A 22771-nucleotide genomic window follows, 5' to 3' on the forward strand; every position below is an offset into this window, starting at 1 on the left:
GCCGTCAGATGACATGTGGCACAGAAACATGCCAAATCCTACATTTGGGGTTATGCGATCATGTGCCCAGGGGCAGGACTTGGGGGATCCCCAGCTTGCCAGGAGCCTCAGGGAGAAGAATTGGGGTTTCATTGCCACACTCCACTGTGATCCCACCTGTAGCAGCTGTCAGGAGGTTAACCTGACTGCAAGCTGCTTCTGCAGACATTTGCTGTCCAGAGCGGGGGACAGGGCAGGCAGTCCCCAGGCTCTGGCCTGACCGGGACCCATGGGGGAAGTGAGAGGTCCGGGGCACTGGCTAGCCGGTACGACAAGGGGCTGACCGGGACAAGGGGGCTCTGGAGGGACCCCAGAGGATGCTAAGCTGGAGGAGAGGAGAATCCAGGTCTTGTCTCCAGAGGTGACCGAGCAAGGGAGGCCAGACCAGGCCAAAGCCATCAGTGTGATCTTGATGCTATTGGCAGCACGGGCAAGGGCCGACCCTGCCAGGACCCCAAGTCCCCTCCCCTGAACCACTAGAACGGCTCCTGAAATCCTGTCTCCTCCCTGGATTCTTTCTGGATTGTCCTCTGGTCAATCTGTCCTTCTTCCAGCCTCCCAACCCAGCCTCATCGAAGAACACAAGTAATGTCCACAGCTCCCTGCCTGACGACCCCACAACTGCACTTTCACCCTCCCGCTCTGTTCTAGAAGCTACTAGACCCTGCCCTGGTGTGACCAGGGTGGTACAGGGCCTCACTGGTGGCTCCCGTGGGCAGGCTTTGGGGCAGGAACTGCCCACAACATCCACCATGGGGGTACCTAGGCAGGATCCCTTCAAACACTCATTCAGCAAGGCTGGAAGGACCGAGGGTCTGTTACTCGCCAGGCACCGTGCTAGGCCCTGTGTGACAGACACTTGGTGAATGCACATTCCCTGCAAACAGGTCCCGTCTGCAGCTCTCCCTGTGCGGTGCTGAGCACATCCTACAACGATCCTCCCCCTTAGGAGGCTTCTCTCCTTCTCTCCCTCCTCCTTCCCTCTTACCCTCTTACCTTAAGGAGGTGCTGTTCAATTGGTAAGGATCCCTGCAGGAGATAAGACAGGAGGGCTCAGGCAGGTGAGGGGGAAGGGGGACGGAGACTTATGGGATCAGGTGGAGCCTCAGGAAGCCACATGCCACCCTGGCTTCTCCCCGCCTCGCAGGAGGGAGGGAAGAGGGCCCCCACTGCAGCTAAGGGAGCTGGCACGGCCAGGTCAGCCCTGGGAAGGGCAGGGAGGGGGCTGCACGGTGACCCAGGCTGGTACCTACCAATTCCTCAGTTAGCCCGGGCTGTCCGGGCAAACCGGTATTTCCAGGCACTCCCTGCGGCCAAGAAGAGATGTGAGTGATGGGCTCTTGGGCTCTTCTCTCGAGCCGAAGGCCGCCCTGCTTCATGCCCACCAGCGCCCCTGCCCCTTCCCTTCCTGCAGCACCGAGAGCCTGACGGGCGCAAGGATGGTGTCCATGCTTAGCTCAAAATCTCCAGACCGTTTGTGGGGAGCGTTGAGGAGGTCCAGAAAGGTGACCCCCAAAAGCAGTCCAACAGGAAGTTTTTCCTACATGTTAGAGGAACGTCAGAAATCGGGCAGAGGGCCTTCTACATAGTAACTACGTTTTTTTCTGTGCTTTTTCCATTTCCTATCTAATCTCACTGAATCACAGTGCTCTTGGTGAGCTTAAAAACCCAACTTAAAAACAGAACAAAGAATTCAGAGAGGCTAAGTAACTTGCCCAAGATCACAAGATAAGCAAAGTGCAGAGGTGAGATTCAGAGTCAGGACCACTGGCTCCAATCCCCTCTCTTAACCACGATTCCAGCACCTTCCTCAAAAGACATTCCCCAGAACCTTGTGTACACAGCAAGGTGGAGGCTTGGGAGCCAGACCTATGCAGGTGCGAACCCTGACTACCTGGGTAGCATCTGGCAGCTTACTCGGAAAAAAAAAAAAAAAATCTCTGTGCCTCAGTTTCCTTATCTGTGAAACAGGGATCCTCTAAGGTGAGGCGTAGAGGAGACCATGACTGTGAGGAGCTCAGGTGCGGTGTTTCCACCCAGACTCCCTGTGGCCCCTGCAGGCTCACGATGCACATTTGCATATTAAGTACCCCCATGGGGGCCCGGAGCATGTTCCCTTTTCAATCCCCAGTGCCTGACACAGGGGAGGCATGCATTAAATAAGCGTGAACGCACCACTGCACACCCTGCTCTCCCCGCACGGGACTTCCTTGGCCCGTTCTGAGAGCTGGCCTCCCTTCAAGTCCCACCTCCCAGCGACAGAACACCGCCACCTTCCCCTGCGAGCCCGCCTGAACTCAGGCCAGGCTCTACCAAGGCCCGAGGCAGACGGGAGTCAGTCTCCCTCCCTCAAGCTCCTGTACCAGTCCTTCTGCATCCCGAGGGAGTTCGCAGGGTAATGTGCTTAGGATAGTCCCCCGCGCAGGGAAATGCCCTGAACCTGGTCGTTATCCTTATGCACCTAAATTATGCACCACCCGCACCCCCCACCCCACCCCACCCCCGCTCCACTTGCCATTGCCTATGTGTCAGTTCAAAGCTGATACTTGGTGATTTTCTTTCCCTGCCCTCCTGGAACTAAATGTCCCACCTGTTGTCCTACCATAGAAGCCAAGAGCTACCCACTCACTGGCTACTAACTACATAGCCTCAGGCACATTGCTTGACCTCCCTGCCTCAGTTTCCCCTTCTGGGAAATGGATGGAGGATTACAGGAGATTTCATTACTTGGCAAATAAATGCTGTCTATCTCTGGGCCCGTTTCTGAGCCTGGAGACGAGGAGCTGCCGGGCCCTCCCTTCCTTGAAAGGACTACAGGGCCGACCTGGCGAGGAAGAGCTGTATCTTGCCTGGCACGGGGCAGGGGCCTGTTAGTGGCAGCCTTGGCTTGTTCTCCAGCACTGGCACTGGGCGAGGACTCTGGTGCCTGGGACCAGACTCTGCAGTCACTCTTTTCTGCCTTGTTCCCTCAGCATGTCTTGGCAGGGTTCACACTCTATCAGCGTGTTAATGGGTCACTTTGAAATGACTCTCATGCTTCCCCAAGCAAACTGCAAGACCCCTGCAGACAGATTCCTGTTTCCTGGTGGTGCAGCAGGAGGCTGGGACACTTGGTAAATGTGTGGTTGGCCCATGGGGGACTGAGAGTTGGCTCTAGTTCTGAGCTCTTGATGAGACAGAGAGAATTGGATCCCGGCAGAGACTCCCATCAGCAATGGGGACTCACCAGAACAGATTCTCACCCCAGGGAGGCAGCGGGGGATGTATAAAATCTCCGGGGGGGGGGTGGGGGGGGGGGGGAGTAGTTTGTAAAAAGCTTCCATGTGATTCTGCTCTGCTTCTTCAGGAGCTGGGAGCCAGACATGCAGAAGCCACTGTCTGTCCCTCCTAGGACCTTCAGAGAACGGGGCCTGTGTGCATGCCGCTGGGGAGCTGTCCTGCAGGGCAGTGGCAGGGAGGAGAAAATGCTGGGCGCTGGGGAAGCCCAGTCCCGCACTAATTCCGAGCCGGATGACCTCAGACAAGATACTTCACCTCTCGGAGCCCGTTTGCCCAGCTGAGACTTAGAGAGAACACCATCTGCCTATCGTTGACATGAGACTCCCATGAACGAGAGAATGGATATAAAATAATCATAGTCGGGCGCCTGGGGTGGCTCAGTTGGTTGAGCGACTGCCTTCGGCTCAGGTCATGATCCTGGAGTCCCGGGATCGAGTCCCCGCATCGGGCTCCTTGCTCAGCAGGGAGTCTGCTTCTCCCTCTGACCCTCCCCCCTCTCGTGCTCTACCTCATTGTCTCTCAAATAAGTAAATAAAATCTTTAAAAATAAATAAATAAATAAAAATAAAATAATCATAGTCACCGGCCTAATGATGGCTAATGCCTTCGAAGCATTTACTATGTGCCAGGCATGGTTCTACACATTTCGCATGCATTAACTTGTTTAAAATTCACAAAAGCCCCATGAGGTCCGTGCTATAATTATATCCACTTAACAGATGAAGGAACTGAGACACAGAGAGGGTAAGTAACTTGCCGCACACCACACCACTAGCACCTGGCAGAGCAGGGTGCAAAGTCAGGCTGGTGGGCTCCAGAATGCACTCTCTCAGCACAGGGCCACACGGACCTCCACCCCCACGGCTCTCCCCTCACTGTCCCTGGCCTCCCTGTTATCCCCGCAACTGTTGGGCACAGTCCCACCCCCGGGGCTTTGCACCTGCTGCTTTCACTGTCAGGAATGCTCTCCCTCGTGGGCTTACTCACTCATTTCCTCTAAGTCTGGATTCTTTCTAACGCTCTTCTCGAACATCTTCCTTGCCCTCCTCCCACTTTCTGACCCCACGCCCTGCTTTATCTTCCTCCTTCCTCCTTGCATGAATGAATGTTGCACGCTGCTCCAAAACAGGGGAGCGCCACGCCGGTGTAAGGGATTGTTTGATCCAGATCCTGGGTTCCTGACCAAGGCCTGACCTTAGCCTGAGCTTGGCCCGGGTGTCAGTAGGGTGCCTGGGCCGGCACACAGCAGGGCATTCCTCAAGAAAGGGCTGGGACTGCCCACGGCCTGCCCTAAGGGATCAATGGGCGCCCCCCTGCCCCCCGCCATGTCGCTCTGGAGAGCAGGAACCTAGAGGAGTGAGGACGGCACGCATAGGTGTTGGGTGGAGGCACAGCACACTCAGGGGCCGGCACAGAGCCCCAGCCCTGCCTCCCCGCCACCCTGCCTCCCAGACTCCCATTCTCTCCTCCCCCTTTACCTGTAGCCCGGGCATTCCAGGAGGGCCAGGTGGTCCGGGAACACCTGGGGGACCCTGAGGGAGAGGAGAAGTAATCAGACCCCAAAGAAAGCTCTGTCCCACCGCTGGGGGCGGCAGCATTAGGGGGGGCAAGCCATGGGGCGCTGGCGGACAAGTGGAGAGACAGAGGAGACAAGCGACACACACCTGAGGGCCCGGCTGCCAGGAGCTGCCCATCCAAAGTCCCGGAGCACCCTGGGTGGGAGTGGGGGTCGCAAAAGAAGGGAGAGGTTATAGGCAACGTCCACACCAAGCGCAGGGCTGCGTGAGGAGGCAGCTGGCTGGGGCGCAAAGCCCTGCGGGGCCCACGCATCTTGAGCCAACGCAGGAAGCCAGGCCTCTCCCCCGGCTGGGGGGAGGGCTCTCAGCGCCACTTACCGGCATGCCAGAGAAGATGGGGTCCCCTCGAGAGGGGCAGGAACACTCCCCTGGCTCACCCTGAAAAGACAAGAGCTCTTGTCAGAGGGGGGCGAGGATGGAGGACCTTCTGGAAGCCGACATCTGGGAGGCAGCAAGGGCTGTAGGATGGAGAGGCCAGGGTTTAAATCCAGGACCCGCCTCTTACAAATGTGCCCTTGGGCAACCGGTTCAACCCCTCGAGTCTCAGTGTCCTCATCTGTAAAATGAGGGTAATAGCACCAAATGCATAGACCATCAGGAGGGTCGACTGGATGAACGTACACAGAGTCCCTGCCCTTATGCCCCCAAGGGCTGGATGTTGCTGCTATTCCTGTCGGTTTGGGTTCAGCATCTCCTGCCGCACAGGTGTTCTGCCTCCCGGACGCTCGAGGCTTGGCCGCTGCCGTCCCACTCCCCTTGGCCTGGCCCAGTCCCCCACCTCTCTGCCCTCTCACCACTGGTCCTCTCCAACTTAGCGCCTGCCCCAGCCTCTAACTCAGGCCCATCTGCAAATGCAGCTGCCCCCATGGGGCCCTTGGGGCTCTCTGGGTCTCCTGGGATCCTGGTTGTGCCCTGGACCAGCAACCAGGTGAAGTGAGAAGTGTTCGGGGCCCCTGCTTCCTGGAACCAGGGGGCTGGCGGTAGCAAGGAGACCAGGATGACTCCTCAGCTTCTGTCCTCCAGTCCAGAGCCACCACTGCATGTATAGGTTCCCCTGGGGGCGGGGCTCCTGGGGCGGTTAATTTACCCCCAGTATTGGCCACAGGGCCTTGGGACTCACCTTCACTCCCTGAGGCCCCTTTTCACCCTGCAGGGAAGAAACACAGTGAGGTGAGTAGATAGGGGTGTGGAGGCAAGACACCATAGCTTCCTGCTGTCCTGAGACGCTGTACTCACCGGCATCCCTCTGGCCCCTGGAGGTCCGGTTTGTCCTTGCTGCCCATCTGGGCCCTGAGGGGAGAGAGCCCAGGGTCAGCGGCGAGCCTGGACTGCAGCCAGCAGTGTGGCCCACGTGCAGGGGAGGGTGATAGGACAAGCAGAAGCCTGTGTCCCAGTGTCCCTGTCCTCGAGGAGGGGACTCTGGCACAGGAGACAAGGAGCGGAGGAAGCAGGAAGACTGGCACTTCCCGCGTGCCTTCTGGGTGTCGGACACTGGGCCAAGCACCTGTCAGACGATGCTGAGTGGGATCCCCCTCCCAGCCCTGCAGGACGGCACTGTTCTGTTTGACAGGTGAGGAAACTCAGGCTTAAGGAAATTTCGTAACAGACCCCCCATTACGACTGCACCAGCTACAGGTGGCCCGAGGCGCCTACTCTCTCCCGGTCTGTCCCTTTCATGCTTGACACACATTCTAGCACAAAGGTTATCTCAGATGACTTAGCAGGAGATAGGAAATTTCTGCTCTTATTTTCTCACCGAGGATTTGGAGACTCTGAAAGGCTGTCACTTGCCTGGGGTCACACCACTAGCACTGTGTGTGGGGCTGAGACTGGAAAGCCTCCTGGATGGGGTTGGGCCTGAGGGAAGAAAGTCTGGAGAAGTCCGCCGGGCTGCACAATGGCATTCTGATAGCCGCCTTTCTGTGGGCTCTGCCACCTTCACACTAGGGACTCGAAACTCCATGAGGACCAGGACCGCCTTTGCCTTTAACCTCTGCCATTCCCCTCGGGCTCCCTGGGACAGGCCGGGACCCTGACGGTCCAGCTCCAGTGGGCCGTACAGACTGGCGGTGTGGACGTAGGCAGGGCGCTGGCCCTTCTGGGCTTCCCCATGCACCCTCGGGAGGACTCTGTCAGTGATTGCCAAACTGGAACCGTAAAGATAGAAAAGGATCCGTAGGGATCCGTAAAGATAGAAAAGGTCTCCTTCACTGGGCTCTTTTCCACATTACCAAAAGCCCAAGAAAAATTACACATTTGCCCACGACCCAGCATGGCACAGGCCGGCTGAAAGGTAGCATTTCTTTGATTTTGGCTAGAATTATACCATCTTGTAAAATTCTAGTGGGTTCGTGTGGAGCAGAAGCTATTATACAGGTATTTGATGAATGAAAATGAGGAAATGCACTTATTATTACTTAATCTCTGCGATTTGTTCAATAGACACATCTTTTAAAGCATGGGACACATTGGTGGGATAGTCATAAAGAGAGGTCTTTGAGGGTAATGAGGTTGGAAGTATTGCTGGTCTAGAGAGATCTGTGCTGTCCAGTAGGGTAGCCCTTAGCCACATGTGCTTATTTAAATTTAAATTAATTAAAATTAAATGAAATTTACAGTTTAGCTCCTGAGTTACACTGGCCACAGTTCGGGTGCTCAATAACCGTATGTGGCTCGGGCAGAGGAGAATAGAACATCATTATGGATAGTTCGATGGGGCAGCACTCATTTAGAAGATCCCCCAAGGCCTGAGATTTGAAATGGGGGTGGGTGAGTTCACATACGTGCTTTGAGTCAGATAGCCCTGGGTTCAAGGTCTGACTCTGCTGCCTCAGTCTCTGGCCTTCAGCTTTCCTCATCTATGAAACAGGGACAATAACAGCCATTCCCTTACAGGGCTATTGGGAGGTTTAGGCGGATCTCTGTGGGTCTAGAGCTTAGCACCAGGCTCAGCAGTCACTGCTCCCAAAATGGTGGTGATCAGTAACGTCATTAGTCAGGTGCCCCTGTCCAGACAGTGTGGTCTTCTTTCTCGGAGGCTGGGCTTCTCTCCTCCCATCATTCTGCCAGGCCCCAGCGGGGTCAGCCCTGTGCCCTCTTCCCAGCAGTAAGAGCCTTGGCCCCAGCAAGCCTCCAGCACAGAGCACAGAGAGGACCCTTACCGGAGGCCCAGAGACACTGGCACCAGGGGGCCCCACAGGCCCAGCAGCTCCTTTCAGTCCTGGAGACCCCTGGGGAAGAGGAGACACGGAGGCTACCAGGGGCAATCAGGCCGGTGGGATGCATCAGACCAGGTCTTGGGTGGCCCTGTGGTGGGCATGTCACAGGTCCCCTGAGCCAGGGCACTCCAAAGCACCACAGGGCCAGTGCCTGACAAGGCAGAGACTCACCTTGACGCCCTTCTCTCCAGCGGGTCCGGGTGGTCCCCAAGGTCCTGGAAGTCCCTGCAGATGGAAGCACAGCTAGTTAACCCTTACCCTAAAGTGGCCCCTTCCCACCCACCGCCCCCAGCCTCCTCTAGGCCCAAAGCAGACGTACCTGAATGCCAGGCAAACCCTGGACTCCAGGTTCCCCCTGCAAGTCAGAAAATACAGACTGGGCCACAGCTGCCCAAGCCAACCTGTCCCACTGGCATACCTGGTCTGGGGTGGGGTATATACCAGCCGAAACTCGAGAGAGCTCCCCAGGAAGACTGTGAGGGTGAGAGAGGCTGGGGGCCAAGGCAAGGTCCTCTACAGAAGTAATGGCAGGCTAGGGCTTCTGACCAATTCCTTACCCCAGAGCTGTGCCCTTGAGCATTGGAAGGCAGGCAGAGCTATGTAGTTTGGGGGATGGATAGGAGTGGGCAGCTGGCTAATGGAAGTGTTGGGAGGGCTGGGGGGGGGGGCAGGTAGGCAAAGGTAAGGCTAAAAACTCACCTGGGGCCCTTGGACTCCCTTTCCTGGAGGCCCGGGCTCTCCCTGAAGAGGCAGAGGGACAATCCTTGGCTTGAGATTCCCCGCTCACCCTTAAAACCCCCTTCCCCAGCCTCTTCCCCTTAATCTTCTTACTTCCACCTTCTCCCTACTCTGTAGCCCATCTTCCCCACTCCAGGCCCTATGCCCCCATGTATCTGCCCACTCCTACCCTCATTACACACCTGCAGCCCAGGTTCCCCATACGCACACATACCTGGATGCCCTTCAGTCCTGGGGGCCCTTGAACTCCAGGTAGACCAGGCCGGCCCTAAAAGATACAAGTGGCCCGTGGGTCCCACAGGGGAAAGGGTGTAGGTGGGAGAAAAGGCAAAGCTCAGGCAGGGAAAGACCAGAGGGCAGGCAGCCAGAACTCACCGGTTTACCAGGCCGGCCCACACCTTCTGGGCCCGGCTCTCCTTTGGGGCCCGGCTTCCCAGGCAGTCCTGCCATGTTCATCACTGCCTCCTGCAGGCTGGGGCAGGCAGTGCAGCCATCACCCTGGTCAGAGATGGGCACAGCCAGGAGCCCTGAGCCAGGGCTGACAGCGGGGCCAGGAGGCGGCCTCGGAAAGGGAGTCCCTGTGCCCCTCTAAGAGCTCTGCCCCTCCACCGCCCCCACCTCAGTCTGGGAAATCAAGGCAGCCCCTGACACTCTTTGCTCTTCTCCCTGCCGTGGAGAGGACCTGAGGCGTCCCCACCCAGTGACTCTGGTATCCTGTAAGGCTCACAGCCTGACTCTGCCGTCCTTCACCTCGTTAACTCTCAGCCTGACTTCTTTGGGTCCATGCAACAAAATGCCCTCTGCCCGACTGACCTTTTCTCCTTTCGGGCCCAGGGGGCCCCGAACCCCAGGCTCTCCCGACAGTCCTGGCTGCCCCGTGGTGCCTGGCACTCCAGGATCTCCAGGATTGCCAGCGTCACCCTGTAAGGAGTAGGGGTCAAGAGGGGCAGACCCAGCCCTGGGAACTAAAGGCACTCGGAGCCCTTCGCTGGGGCTGGGGGCTGCACGGAGTGGAGAGAGGGCACAGGGCAATCAGGAAAACGAGGTGGAAAGCTCATCAGACAGGTGGTGCCCACCCATGCCCACAAGGTTCTCACCTTCTGCCCCTTCGGTCCACGCTCTCCAGCCTTGCCCTGGGGAGAAAGCATTTCTAGCACCCATTCACTCGCAGCGGACACCCGTAAGTGTCCAGCACGGTGTTAGACCCAGGGAATACAGCAGTATGCAAGACAGACCACAATCCCTGCTCTCGTTCTAGGGAAGCGATACTGTATAGATACGGAGAAGAGACGAGCAGGTTACTTAACCTCTCTGTGACTCGGTTTCCTTATGCATCAACGGGGATGATGAAAAGGGCACTGGCCTCTACCCTGCAGCGTCCCTGTGAGGCTAGACGCGCCAGGCCGTGGGAAGCAGCGCGCGGCACAGAGCGAGCCCCATGCCCACGCTCGCTGCTCTCAGTGAAGCGGTAACAATAATGGGCCCGTGGCAGCCTTCGCTTCCTGGATGCCTATTGCGGCCGGTGGGGGCTTCACGCACAGCACCCCGAGGCTTTCCAACAACGCCACGCGGAGGAAACAGAGACATGGAGGGGAAAAATAACTTGCTCGAGTCAAAGAGTGAGTAAAAAGGCAGCGCTGGAGTTTGAAGCCAGGCCCGTCTGGTCCCAAGTTGGTGCTCTGTGCGCCCTGCCCGGAGGAAGGGCTGAGGCCCCTGAGGCCAAGCTCCTCTGGGGACAGAAGCACTGATGCTTCCACACACTCCCACCTACTCCCCGCTGTCCAGAGAGCCAAGCGACCCAGGCAGGGGTCCCCCCACCCCGACCCCTGCCTGCAACAACGCAGGAACCCACCTGTTTTCCCGGCAAGCTGAAGCCTGGAGGCCCAGGCTCTCCTTTCTCTCCGGGAGGGCCAGGCAAGGTCACCGTGTAGCTGTCCCCATCCTGAGGCCTGGACAGGGCTGGGCATGGCTCACAAGGCTCCCCCTGCCAAGCAAGGACACAGGGTCGGGGTTGGGGGGGGATCCCAGGTCAGGCTTGGGATCTGGGGTCTGGGGAATCAAGCTGGCCCTGACACAGCACCTCTGCTGGGCGAGGGATATCTCAGGAGAGATTGTGGGAGGACAGGTAAGAATTGAAGGTGGGGGCGATGTCATTAAGGTCTTGAACGCCATGCTAAGGAGCAAGATGTTACCCTCAGGCAGTGGGGAGCCTCGACGGGCTGGAATTAGAGCAAATGTGTGCTGAGGAAGTTCACCCTGGCTGCAGCATGGAGAACGTCCCCAGACTCACCTTCTCTCCTTTGATGCCTGTGGGTCCCACTGGCCCTCGTGGGCCCTGTGTGATTAAAAAAAAAAAAAAACAAGACATGTGTGAGACCCGGCACCTGCCTGCCTGGGCTATGCTGGGCACAGTCTGGGTCTGTTGCCCCCCCACCCCACCCCCCCGCCGGCAGCAGGCAGTACTTCCCACGTTTCCTCCCCAGAGCACACTCACCTGCTGGCCGGCTGGCCCTGCCTCCCCAAAATTCCCCTGGAGCAAAGCAGAGAACATAGGGTCAAAATGAGGCAGCATGACAGGTGCTGGGTCAGTCCCAAACCACAAACCACAAAAGTAGCCACCTGTGAGGACTTCTAGACTGACCACCCCTCTCATGTCCTGCCTAGGGAAACTGAGGCCCAGAGAGGGAAGGGGATTTCCCCCAAGGTTCCCAGGAGGGTCTGTGGCAGGTTCCTGCCCCCGGCCTCACTTCACAGAATCCCAGCCCCACACTCAGCCTTCACCCGGCACACAAAGATCATTCATTCATTCATCCGACAGCTATTCGGTGGACGTCTACACAGCGTGCAGGACCAAGGTGCTGGTCGGATGCAGTGAGCAGCACATAAACACCTTGTGGAGTTTACACACTTGTGGGGACAACCAGAACTTTATGAAGTCACAGCAGGTGTAAACCGGGATGAGTGCCACAAAGGGAACAGGCAGGGAGATGAGACGGGGGAGGCCGCTTTGGACAGGGGGTCAGAGAATTGTTGAGCACGATTATTATCAGAAAGGCGAGAATCAGGCCAGCCAGCAAAAGCAGTGGGGGGAGAGTAGAGAAGAAGAACGTGCTAGAAGGTGGGCGCCACAAGTTCAGAATCTAAGAGGTGGGAGTGGCCTTGACAGTCCCAAGTGGAAGGAGGCCACACATCTAAAGCCCGAGAACCGGGGAGAGGAGAGCCAGCAGACAGGCAGGCAGGGGCTGGTCATCCGGGGTCTCATCAGGCGTAGCAGGATGTTGCTACGGAGTCAGTGGTGAAGGATTTTAAGCAGGGAAATAATGAAACCCGAGTTCTTTTTACAAGGGCACGTCGTGTTAGCTGCCGGCCGACAAACGGGCCACGGACGGGCTGTGGTGGCTCGTGGAGAGGGGGGGGGTAGTGGGGCGCCACAGAGATGCCGTTGGCGGAAGGTCAGATGGAGGCGAGGGTGTGGGGCAGGCGGGGATCTGGGAGGCTGCAGGTTTGGGGCTGGAGGAGCTGGGGACATGCCATGTACTGAGACAGGGCGTCCCGGCACTCGGAGGTGGGGGTACAAAAGCTTCGTCGGAGAAACGCCAGGGGTGGTGTGCTTGACAGAGCGGGGTCTGGACATACATTGCGGCGGTGTTTGTCACCCCTGAACACTTGGCCACGCACAGAAGCCCTCGTGTGAGAAGTGCCATCATTTGTCTCAGCCGCAGTCATAAATACAAATGGGAACATAGGCACCAAAATCGAGTGACCCGGCAGAGTGACAAACATTACAGCCTCTGGAGCCAGATTCCTAGGCTCAGATCCCGGTCCTATACCCAAATGGCCATGTGACCTTGGGGTACTGACCTGGCCCTCCCTGCCTCCAATTCTTCAGCCGTAAATCGAGAATAATGGAGTAGCTCCCCCATCAGCTTTTAGGAGGGTGAAACAAGTTAATACATGCCCGAGCACTTGGAACAGTGCCCGGCACATGCTAAGTGGTCAAGGAGAGTTAAATATGGTTATTTTATTAAAAGGTCATCTTACGTGTGCCTAATTGTCTTAGATGATCAATAAAATAAAAGTACAACACCAAGGAATTCTCTTGGAGAGCACGAGGGCTCTCACAAGTAAGTCCATTGACTCCCATCTGCAAAGCACCGATGAATTTTTTTTCACTGTGGATTTGATCTCTCATGTGTCTCATCCCTATTTCCCGCCGCCCTGCCCAGAAAGCCCTGGTGTCCCTGACAGCTAACTCAGATCTCACCTTCTCTCCTTTCAGCCCTGCTGGCCCTGGAGCCCCAACTTTCCCCTAAAAGACAACAAGTCACAATTAGAGACTCCTCCGCTCCCCGCCCACCCCCCCCCAAGACTCCATGGTCCCAGCTTCCACCCAGAAAGAGAAGCCAGCTTGGAATTACAAATGCCATGACTGCAGGTAGCTAGGCAGTTACTTCTGTTATACAGAGGGAGCCCCCAGGGCAAGCAGCCTGGGGCAGTGTAGGGATGGAGGGGGAAACGAGGCTGCAGGCCTGGGACACCTGCTTCGGGGCCTCCTTCCTGGTCTCTGCCTTGAGACTCCGAGCCAGAGGAGCCAGGGAGGCCACCGGGGTGGCAAAGATGGGCTGGACTGAGCCAGGCTAGTCACTCACCGGGAGGCCAGGCAAACCGAAGCCAGGGGGGCCCACATCTCCTTTGGCCCCTGTGGAGGGCCCAAGATGCTGGGCCCCTACAGCTAAGCTGCAGGACAAGCAGGAGTCCCCCTGGAGAAGGAAGAGAAAGAATTGGAAAGCTCCCAGCAGTTGGGGGGGAGGGGCGGGCAGCAAGGGGACCAGTGTTCCCTTACCTTCTCTCCTTTGGGGCCTTGGATGCCAGGGTCTCCCTACAGGGAGAAAAGGTTTATGGGCTGAGACTGGGCCTGTTGGGGCACCCCAAACTTCCTAACCATATGTGAGGACAGCAATGTTACACACCACAAACCCTTCAAATACCCAGGGGTCCTACGGGGCTCAAGGTCAGCACCCAGAGCCAGGGCTCATCAACCCATGTAATAGATGGGGGAAATCAGGCCAGGTTAAGCTACCCTACTAGAAAGTTCCTGTACCTACCCGATCACCTTTCCATCCAACAGCTCCCAGGCCCTCCTGAAAGAAAGTGTGGGTGAGGGAGTGGAGTGGGGTGGGGAGTCGAGCCAGGATCCTAACCCAGCCCTGCCCACTCCTTTCCTCCACCCCCAACCAACACCCAATCCCAGGAGGAAGGCACAGCCTCACTCACTATAAGGGCTGCCTCCACCCCAGCTTGCCCAAAAGGCATCTTGGAGCCTCCTCAAGAACCCTAGGAGGTAGCCATGGAGACTGGGTGACCTTCTAGCCCAGCCCTAAACTCTATGGTTCAGCCCCCCTCCCATCTAGAGCCAGGACCCTCGGCCCACAATCTCTCTATGGCCGAGAGAAGTACCCAGTCCTTCTGTCAAGTACCCAACTCCTTTCCAGGATCACATTCCCAGGTCTTTTGTGGAGTCCCTCAGTGGCCACCCTGGGCACTCACCTTGGCTGGTGCAGGATCACCTGGCTCCCCCTTGGGTCCTGGCTTTCCAGGGAGCCCCACGAAGTTCTGGAAGCCTTCAGGCAGCGTTGGGCACACTTCACAGGGGTCACCCTACAGCAGAAGGGAGAGACCATGAGTGGACCAACAAGGGGTCTCCTAGAGAAGGTCCAGCACCCCTGATGCTCAGTGTCACCTTCAGAGAAGGGCTCCCACTCCCACCCCATCCTGGTGCAACCCGGCCTGGATCTCACCTTCTCCCCCTTCAGCCCCGGCACCCCTGGTTTCCCCTGTTGGAGAAGAAGCAGTGAACGTTAGTGGTTAGTGCCAGCCAGAGGGACTGGTATGCCAAGGGAGGGCCCCAGGACCTAGCCACCCCCTCCCTGGAGGCCTTGGTAGAGCAGCTCTGGGCATGGTGGGCGGCAGCCCCCCTCCCCCTCCAGACTGGGCTTACTTACAGGTTTCCCACCAGGACCTTCCTTTCCTGGGACCCCCGAGCTGCCCTGTGGTCAGAAGAAGGGTTAAGGGGGAGGCTCTTGGCCACAGCCTCAGACCATTCACCCCATCCCCATCAGTCCCTTCTCTGGATTGGCAGCTCGATCTCAGCCAAATCTCCCATCTCCTCCTGGCCGGCTTGGTCAGCAAGCACCTCCCGCCTGCTGTCCGGCCTTCTCCACATCTAACCCAAGCCCTTCTGCTTGCAAAAGGGGATGAATATGAGGCCTCTGTGTACCCCCTTCCCGGTGCAGCGGGTCGAGAGGAATCCGGGTGACCCCAGAGGAACCATAGCAGACAAGACAGTCAGACATTTCCAGGGCTTTCTGCTCATCAAGGCATAAGACCCTAAAATGAGCTTGGGCCCTCCAGGTGTGGCCTTTCTGGTCATGACTAGACTTAGGCTTACCTGTCCCCATGCCTGGAACCCAAGCCAGGGCTCCCATGTTGGCAAGCACTGGGATGGGGACACTCCCCAGTGAGGGGCCTGGCTGAGCTGAGCCAGCCTCCTCAGCTGAATGCCTGGCTCCTTCCCCCCATGCATACCTGCTGCTCTCTCCATCCACCATGCAGGGAATCCGCCCCCCCAAGGGCCCACACTCCTGCCTGTGCTTACCTTGTCTCCCTTAGGACCTGGTGGGCCGCCTGGGTCCCCCTGAGGGTGGAAACAGCATCAGGTAGAGGCTTCCCAGGGGCCCCACATCACGGTGGGACCTACCGGAGCCCCTTCCCCCCAACCAGGACCCCCAGGACCGAGCCTTATCTCCCCAGCCCTGGCAGGCAAGAGAAGGGTCTCTGAGGAAAGAACAACAGGAGGGGCCAGGAGTACTCACCGGGGTCCCAGGAAGTCCTATCCCAGGGGGCCCAGGGAGGCCAGGGCGCCCAGGCTCTCCTGCCAGCCCCTCAGGCCCAACAAAGCCAGGGTCTCCCTGGCACAGACATAAGGTGGGTGTGAGAGAGCTGCCGCCTCAGCCCTACCCCCCACCCTCCATCCCACAGACACCCACAACTCACCTTCTGCCCTTTGGGCCCCATGACGCAGATCTCCCCTGGCCGGCCCTGTGGGGTCGTGGAAGGTAGAAGAAAAGCCTGAGGCCTGGCACCTCCCTGGGGCAGCAGCAAACCGCCCACCCTCAGTGCCCCTCCCCAAAGCCAGACTCCACCCCTGTGCCCCGAGGTCATCAGGTGTCACCATCAGGGCATTAGAGGCCAGGGGCTCTTAGGCTGGGAGCCAGGGGGCCTGGGTTCAGATTCTTTTCTGTCCCCTCCTTGCTCTGCTTCCTGGGGCCCAGCCTCCCCCTCCCTGGGTTTCTGTTCTCCCATCTGAGCGAAGCTAGCAGGTTGGACTCTGCTGGTTAATTCCAGCATTGCACGGAGGACCACGGGGTTGTGGTGAGGAAGGGTCCCAAGCACCGTACATCGCGGCCTGGCCTTCCCGGCGAGCCCTTGACGCCTCCGTCCCCCTTCTCGCCTTTCTGGCCCTGGGGAAGGAAAAGGTAAAGGGACTGGGGTTGAAAGAAGGGGCTGGAAGAACCAAAGCAGCTCTATCGGGAGGTCAGACAACTGCTTTCTAGTCCCCCAGTTTCTGCCTCCCCTGAGACTGAAAGGCTTCCGTCACTCCAGGAAGGTGGACAACAGAAGGAACCTCCGAGCCTGCCAGGCCTCTCTCAGGGAGTCGGTGGCATTTCCCTCTGGGTCTGGTGGGAATCTGGACCGGGCAGGGTGACTGGGAGGGACAGAGGGTCTTCCGTGGGGACGGGGCCCTCCATCCTCCAAGAAGATTTTAGACATCTACTTCCTCAAGTCTGAAGAGCCCACAGACCTCCCTGGCACCTGCCCCTCCAAATCCAGGCCCATTACCTTCTGGCCTGTAGAGCCCGGAAGTCCTGAGGGTCCCTGAGATAAGGGTGGGGGGACACAACAGAAGGGGTGAGGAAAGGAGGAAGAGGCTGGGCCAGGACCCCACTGCCCTGCCCTAACCCCGGTCCCACACTCACCAAAGCTCCTGACTCCCCCTTCTCTCCCTTCAGGCCTTCTGCACACTGAGCAGGGAGAGAAGGTGTTGAGATGGTCCCAGGGTCACCTCATGGGCTGCCAAGGGCACAGCCCCTTCCCCAGGGGCTGACCCCATATTGGCCTGGAAGTAGGCCTTGCCTCCAGGTCTTACCTGAAGTGGGGCATCCGGGGAGATTCGGACACAGTCACTGCCCTAAGGGGAGGGAAAAAGGGATCAGGGTGGGACCCTGTTTTGAGAAGGATAGGCTCAAGAGTCCCACAGTCCCACTGGTCATCTTCTAGGTACTCCTAAAAAATAGAGGCTGCCATTTACTAACTCCTAGGAAGACCCTACCCATCATCCCCCATGTGGGCCAGGCTGCAGGGGTTTGGCTGAGCGGATGGGATGGTTCACATGTCAGCCCGCCCCCCCCCCCGGGGGCACAGCTTGGCAGGGCCCTGCAGTGGGCCCGGCTGGGGCACTTACCCGGGCTCCCTTCTCTCCCTTGGGGCCTGATGGGCCAGGCAGGCCTCGCTCACCTTTCCCTCCCTGTGGACGAGATCAAAACGTCTGGGGCTGGGACCAGGGGGCGCACATGGGAGACCTGAGGAAGGTCTCCCCAATCTGTCTTCTTTACCCATCCCCTACGCACGGGTGTGTAAATGAGCACAGCCTGCCCCAACCCCCAACCATGCACACAGCATATGGATTCCATATGCATTCATCCATATGGCCCTCCCACCCCAAGAGGCTATATTTGGCAAATCTATAGTCTCACAAAGAGGATACTTTCCCCACACCCCTATCAAAGCACGCGAGCTCACACGCAGCTCACCCAGGGGCACATGGACACGTGTGCACGGATACACACATGTGGGACAACAGAACCCATGTTGGTGAGTGTTAGGCTGCCTTAGTTCAAATCCTGCCCCACCACTTAGGGCAAGTCATGTCACCTCTCTGAGACTTAGTATCTTCATCAATAAAATGGGACCTCAGGGGGGTGTGGCGAGGAAGAGATGGGACATGAAGGCAGCCCCAGGAGCTGTGTTACGTACTCTCGGGCGCGCACAAGCACACAGTCCCACATTTACACGCGTGCCGCCCGCCCCGTCACTCACAGGCTGGGTGGTCCTGTCGGGTCCACCGGGACAAGGGCTCATGCCCCCCACCCCAGGGGGCCACACACATGTGAACATGTGTCCCAGGAGGCACACAGCCAGACCCCCACACAATCACTCCGACACCCCCCGTCCCACACGGTGGGCACAGCTGGCTCTCAGGTTTTTCTGAAATAAAATGAGAGTATCCGGCCTGCAGGATGCTTGAGGGGCGGGAAGGTGATAGATGTGCAACAGGAGGCCCAAAGCCCGATGCACAGGACTCAGAAAGGGGGCGCTCTTAACACCCTTCGACACACACAACCCCCGACTGTCTCCAACACACACCCCTAGTCACCCCCCACACATACAGAGCTGGGTAGCCCTGATAGAAACACACAGCCATGGGGCTACATGCTGTGGGACAGGCTGGGACTGCCAAAGAGGGAAAGACTGTCCTGTTCTCCATCTTGGACTCACCTTGGGTCCAGAGGGACCAATTGTGACCTGGGAGGCAAAGAGAGCATTATATCTCAGAGATGGAGAAAAAAACAAGGGCACAGAGAAGGCAAGCAATTAAGCCAGGGCCACACAGCATAGTGGCAAGACCAACAGCCTGAATCCAAGACCCCCAGCGGACCAACAGCTCTGCCTCCAAGGCCACCCAGCATGCTGACTTCATATCCTGAGGCTGTCAGACTTGCAGAGGGGTCTAACCTATCTTCTCTGAACTGCCTGGCTTTAGCTAGCTCCACCCACTGGTTGTTAGGATTACAGGGCTGCTCAGTTGCCATGGTAACTCCTGCATAACTGGGGACCATCAGCTTTACCAGATTTGGTGGGGGGCTAGATGGAAAGAGGGCCAGGCAGCAGAGGGGGTACTTCCTGTGTCCCCCAAGGTCAGGGGGCTTGGAGCTGAGGGCACCCGGGGTTGTGCCCTTTATGAACTAACGTGGCATGTCAGTTCAGAAAGTCAGGCTATGGGAAAGTAGTGACTTCCGCTGCCCACGGAAGAGGCACATTTGGGTACTAGCTGTGCTCGCACCGAGCCCTCTCCCTTGTCCTTCTGGACCCCCAAAGGGAGGCCAGACCGGAGCCAGCTAGCTAGAGAGGCATAGGAGGGGAAGTCCTGAGCCAACATGGGTTTGGGGGCCAGTGCTGGGCTGTGTTACCCTGAGTCAGCCTTCCCCTTCTCAAGGCCTCCAAGGCGATATGGGAAGCTTTCAAACAGAGCAGCCCCGAGTCCTTGTGGGTAGTGAAAAGCTGGGATCAGCAACCAAGGTTCTGGTCCCACCAGCCACCACCCTGTCCCCATTCCACCCTGGATCGCAATACATTGCCCGGATCACAAGGCGTGAGGCTTCCTTCCATGCAGCCCATGGTGGGGATAGGGTGGGAGTCAAGCCCAGCTCTGGGGGATGTGCAGGGAGGGAGTGTGATAAGAACACAAAGGCCCACTTGTCCTTAACCAGGAAGCCAACTAGCCCACTCCCCGCCCCCGCCCACCCCACCCTGCACACCCTCTATTCACTCACATTGCTTTCCTGGGCACCATGGATACAGGGTGGGCACTGCAAGGGAAGAAGGGGCCAGGAGGTCAGTTCTGAGAGCCCGGGACCAGCCCTCCCCACCCCATTCCCCCTGCATACACACAACGAGCACACAGAACGTCATGTGTGTCCTGAGTGAAGTCCAAGGGAGCAGGAAGATAGGAATCCTACCAAACAAGGCTCATCCCTCAACTCCCAGCAACCCAGTGCCAACCCATTCCTCACGTGAGGAAACTGAAGCCCAGAGAGGCAGAGCAGTGGGATCTGGGTCACACAGCATGTGGGGGCAGAGTGAGGCCCAGGATCTGCGGTCCCACAGCCAAGGCCTGGATTCTTCCCATGATGCCCGTAGCCATTTGCTGCCAACTCAGCAGGAGTATCCAGGACTAACACCCCCCCACCCACCCACCCAAGGAGAGGCAGTAGGCAGACCGGGCCCAGCGTTGAGCCCTGAAGGAATGCTGGGAGCTGCGTAGTCATCCCAAACCCCCATGCGCGGGCTCCGTTGCCACAAAGCCTGTCCAAAGGGTCCATGTTGGCATCCCCTCAACCAAGCTCTTTTTGCCAGTCTAGATGGGAGGCTTACCTCGTCGGCTGCTGTCTCCTGACGGGCCTGGGAAGAGGGAGGGCATGGTAATGGGCAGGAAGCAGAGGCTTCGAAGCCCTGCTTCCAATACTCCTACCCAAGAACCATCAGGAGCGGGTGCCCTACGCTGTGCCAGGTACTGTCTGTCTCGCCCCCATTCATCCCTCCTTCTCAGAGCTGGCACCTTTACCTCCTAAGCTCTGTCCAGGAGTGGGGCGGGGGGAAGAGTGTGGGAGAACAGTGGCTTACTCAAGGGGTCTACAGAGGGCACAGAGAGCAGACCGAGGACACCGTGAACTCCGCCCCCTGTCTCCCCCCCGCCCCCCGCCATCTCTACCTTTGTTTCCCTCTCTGCCTTCTGGCTGATGCTTCCTGTCAGCTGGGCATCCACCTGGGCAGACGGAGTAAAAAAGGAGCTCTTGAAGAGGGGGCAGTACAGGGGCCCACGCTGGAAAGGGGGACCCAGTTAGGGGCATGGGCTCAGGTACCCCCTCAGCTGGCACCTCCCAAGGCATTGAAAGCCTGCTCAGGCCCCTGGCACTCCCCCAGGCCTCCCTCCTTCCCCCCCCCACGTGATGTCGGAGAAAACAAGACCATGAATCAATGGGATCCTGTGTTCCTGCAGCCAAAGGTTGGGCACGATGCCCAGCGGGCAGGGAGGCTGCCCATCCTGGGGGTGGGGCAAAGGGAGGAACTGGGCTTCCCTGTCACCCTAAAGAACCTGAGAGTGGGTAGGGCAGCTGGCCATGGTGCTGGGTGTAGGACCAGCCTATGGGTCGGTTAGTACGGGTTGGTACGGGCTGGGCCCAGGAGAGCGAGCAAGCCCGGAGGGAACCAGTGTGGCCTGGCCTCTGACCCCAGGTACCCCTGTCCCGGACTGCCTTTGAGTGCAAACCTGGCCCTGACCTGACCAAAGGGGTCTGGCGTGACATCAGTGAGAGGCTGGGTAGTGCCAGAGCGAGATGGGCATGTCTCTCAATGCCAACAGGCAGATAGACACACCCAGTGGGTTCTCGCCTCTCTGAATCCTATAGTGGTGGTCCATAGACAGGTGGAGCTTCCAGTGCCCTCCCTACCCCAGGCACAACTGACCCTGGTGGGAGACCTCAGTCCCACTTGTACCTACCTGTGCTCATGTCTACCTGCCCTGCCCACCCACCTTGCTGTTTTGAGGCTCCTCCAGGCAGAAGCAGCGGGTGTAGACCTTGCCTTCAGTCTGTGGATTGATCTCGATGAGCTCATTGCTCTGGGTGTCCCGGCGGGCCTTGGAGGTCTCTGGGGGACACTGTCCGGAGTGGGGGAAGGCCTGGGGTCAGTACAGAAGGCAGCCCCCCCCCCCACCCAATCATCCTAAAATCTCAGTGCATCCCCATCCTGGCCACCCACCTCCGCACACTATGCCCCTGGGAAGTGTCCCAAACCTTCCCAGCTGGGCCGGAGCTGGGCCACTCACCCCTCCTGGTAAGATCTCACAGCATCCCTCCTCCAACACAAGCTCGGCGTCACAGTAGATATGTGCCTGCTGAAGGTCAAACTGCAGGGGGTACGATACACAAGTCAGTTTCCCACTTCATTTGATCAAACAGCTCAGTGTCCTGGCTGCCGGGGAGGCCCCGAGATGGCTCCGCCCCAGGATCTGCCCTCAGAGGGTTTCCAGTCTCACCTGGGGAGACCATCAGGAGTATAGCTGTCACCAAAAGCGAAACAGAGCTGCGCATGCAGGAAAGAGAGGAGGGAGAAAAGTTCACTTTGGCCCAGAGGAACAGGGGCAGAGGAGGTTCCATTTCAGCTGGGCCTTGAAGGACCAGTAGATACTCTGCAGATGGGTGTGCATTCCAGGTGGAGGTGACAGCATAGTCAAAGGTGAGCAGGCGGGAAAGTAGCAGGTGAGTGGACGACTAGGAAGGAATTGACCGGAGTAAGCCGTACAGAGAGATGTAAAGGAAGAAGATACCATAGACATTTCTAGGGACCAGATCATGAAGGGCCTTGAATGCCAGGTTGATATGCATATGCTGCATCTGGAGGGCAGTGGGGAACCCCAAGAGGAGTCCGAGCAAGGGAAGGACCTGGTCAGAGACAGATTCCAGGGAGCGCACTCAGACTCTCGGAACGTGGGAGCACAGGCAGCACCCCACCCAGCACTCACCGAGACGGGTTTCCCCTGCTCAGCATCCAAGCCCAGAAAGACGTGGCCCACGGGCTGCAGGGGTCGCCGGGGCCCCAGAGGCTGAGAGGAGGCTGAGGTGCAGTCCACATGCACGGAGGCCACACGTTCAGCCACACTCAGCCCCAGCTTGTGCCAGCGCAGGTCAAAGAGCTGGGGCACTGGGAAGATGCAGGACACAAAGTCGCCATCTTGGCCCCGGGCCCGGAGCTCCAGGCTCCGCTCTCGGCTGTTGACTTCCAGGGAAATCTGTGTGGCATTGGGGAAGGAACGAGACAGAGAATCAGAGCCCCACAGGCTCAGTGTGGCAAAGCTCTCAAGGTCATTTCACAGGAGGAGGGACTGAAGCCCAGAAAGAGACGGAAGCTGGTAGGGCCACAGAGCAGTCCACCCTGAAGGAAGGGGATAGGAGCTGCCAGGGGTGGGGTAGCCTCGAGGGTGGGCGCCGGGGATGGGGCAGAGAGGCCCCAGAATTCACAGGC

At 58.2% G+C, this 22771-nt stretch overlaps 1 protein-coding gene across 3 annotated transcripts in view; it reads right to left on the minus strand.

Moving 5' to 3' along the window:
• Positions 1 to 22771, minus strand: part of COL16A1 (collagen type XVI alpha 1 chain) — a 49921-nt gene that overhangs the window by 21821 nt on the left and 5329 nt on the right. For 2 of the 3 annotated variants that reach the window (XM_021684177.1, XM_021684178.1), the window contains exons 6-45: positions 22272 to 22538; positions 21576 to 21656; positions 21282 to 21407; positions 20460 to 20513; positions 20123 to 20149; positions 19522 to 19557; positions 18467 to 18493; positions 17373 to 17435; positions 17058 to 17099; positions 16888 to 16932; positions 16751 to 16786; positions 16309 to 16371; positions 15905 to 15949; positions 15724 to 15819; positions 15507 to 15545; positions 14854 to 14898; positions 14650 to 14685; positions 14399 to 14509; positions 13957 to 13992; positions 13695 to 13730; positions 13501 to 13611; positions 13116 to 13160; positions 11346 to 11381; positions 11142 to 11186; positions 10704 to 10835; positions 9949 to 9984; positions 9665 to 9772; positions 9227 to 9349; positions 9066 to 9119; positions 8813 to 8854; positions 8433 to 8468; positions 8285 to 8338; positions 8057 to 8125; positions 6132 to 6185; positions 6016 to 6042; positions 5214 to 5273; positions 4983 to 5030; positions 4797 to 4850; positions 1293 to 1346; positions 1036 to 1068 (exon numbers count right to left, since the gene is read on the minus strand). In XM_021684177.1, the coding sequence (XP_021539852.1) occupies positions 1036 to 1068; positions 1293 to 1346; positions 4797 to 4850; positions 4983 to 5030; positions 5214 to 5273; positions 6016 to 6042; positions 6132 to 6185; positions 8057 to 8125; positions 8285 to 8338; positions 8433 to 8468; positions 8813 to 8854; positions 9066 to 9119; positions 9227 to 9349; positions 9665 to 9772; positions 9949 to 9984; positions 10704 to 10835; positions 11142 to 11186; positions 11346 to 11381; positions 13116 to 13160; positions 13501 to 13611; positions 13695 to 13730; positions 13957 to 13992; positions 14399 to 14509; positions 14650 to 14685; positions 14854 to 14898; positions 15507 to 15545; positions 15724 to 15819; positions 15905 to 15949; positions 16309 to 16371; positions 16751 to 16786; positions 16888 to 16932; positions 17058 to 17099; positions 17373 to 17435; positions 18467 to 18493; positions 19522 to 19557; positions 20123 to 20149; positions 20460 to 20513; positions 21282 to 21407; positions 21576 to 21656; positions 22272 to 22538 (2532 nt within the window). The remainder of the gene's footprint in view (positions 1 to 1035; positions 1069 to 1292; positions 1347 to 4796; positions 4851 to 4982; positions 5031 to 5213; positions 5274 to 6015; positions 6043 to 6131; positions 6186 to 8056; positions 8126 to 8284; positions 8339 to 8432; positions 8469 to 8812; positions 8855 to 9065; positions 9120 to 9226; positions 9350 to 9664; positions 9773 to 9948; positions 9985 to 10703; positions 10836 to 11141; positions 11187 to 11345; positions 11382 to 13115; positions 13161 to 13500; positions 13612 to 13694; positions 13731 to 13956; positions 13993 to 14398; positions 14510 to 14649; positions 14686 to 14853; positions 14899 to 15506; positions 15546 to 15723; positions 15820 to 15904; positions 15950 to 16308; positions 16372 to 16750; positions 16787 to 16887; positions 16933 to 17057; positions 17100 to 17372; positions 17436 to 18466; positions 18494 to 19521; positions 19558 to 20122; positions 20150 to 20459; positions 20514 to 21281; positions 21408 to 21575; positions 21657 to 22271; positions 22539 to 22771) is intronic. The other variant, XM_021684179.1, reaches the window with a different exon arrangement.

The sequence above is a fragment of the Neomonachus schauinslandi genome, chromosome 4 (genome assembly GCF_002201575.2).
Source record: "Neomonachus schauinslandi chromosome 4, ASM220157v2, whole genome shotgun sequence".
Lineage (NCBI taxonomy): Eukaryota > Metazoa > Chordata > Mammalia > Carnivora > Phocidae > Neomonachus > Neomonachus schauinslandi.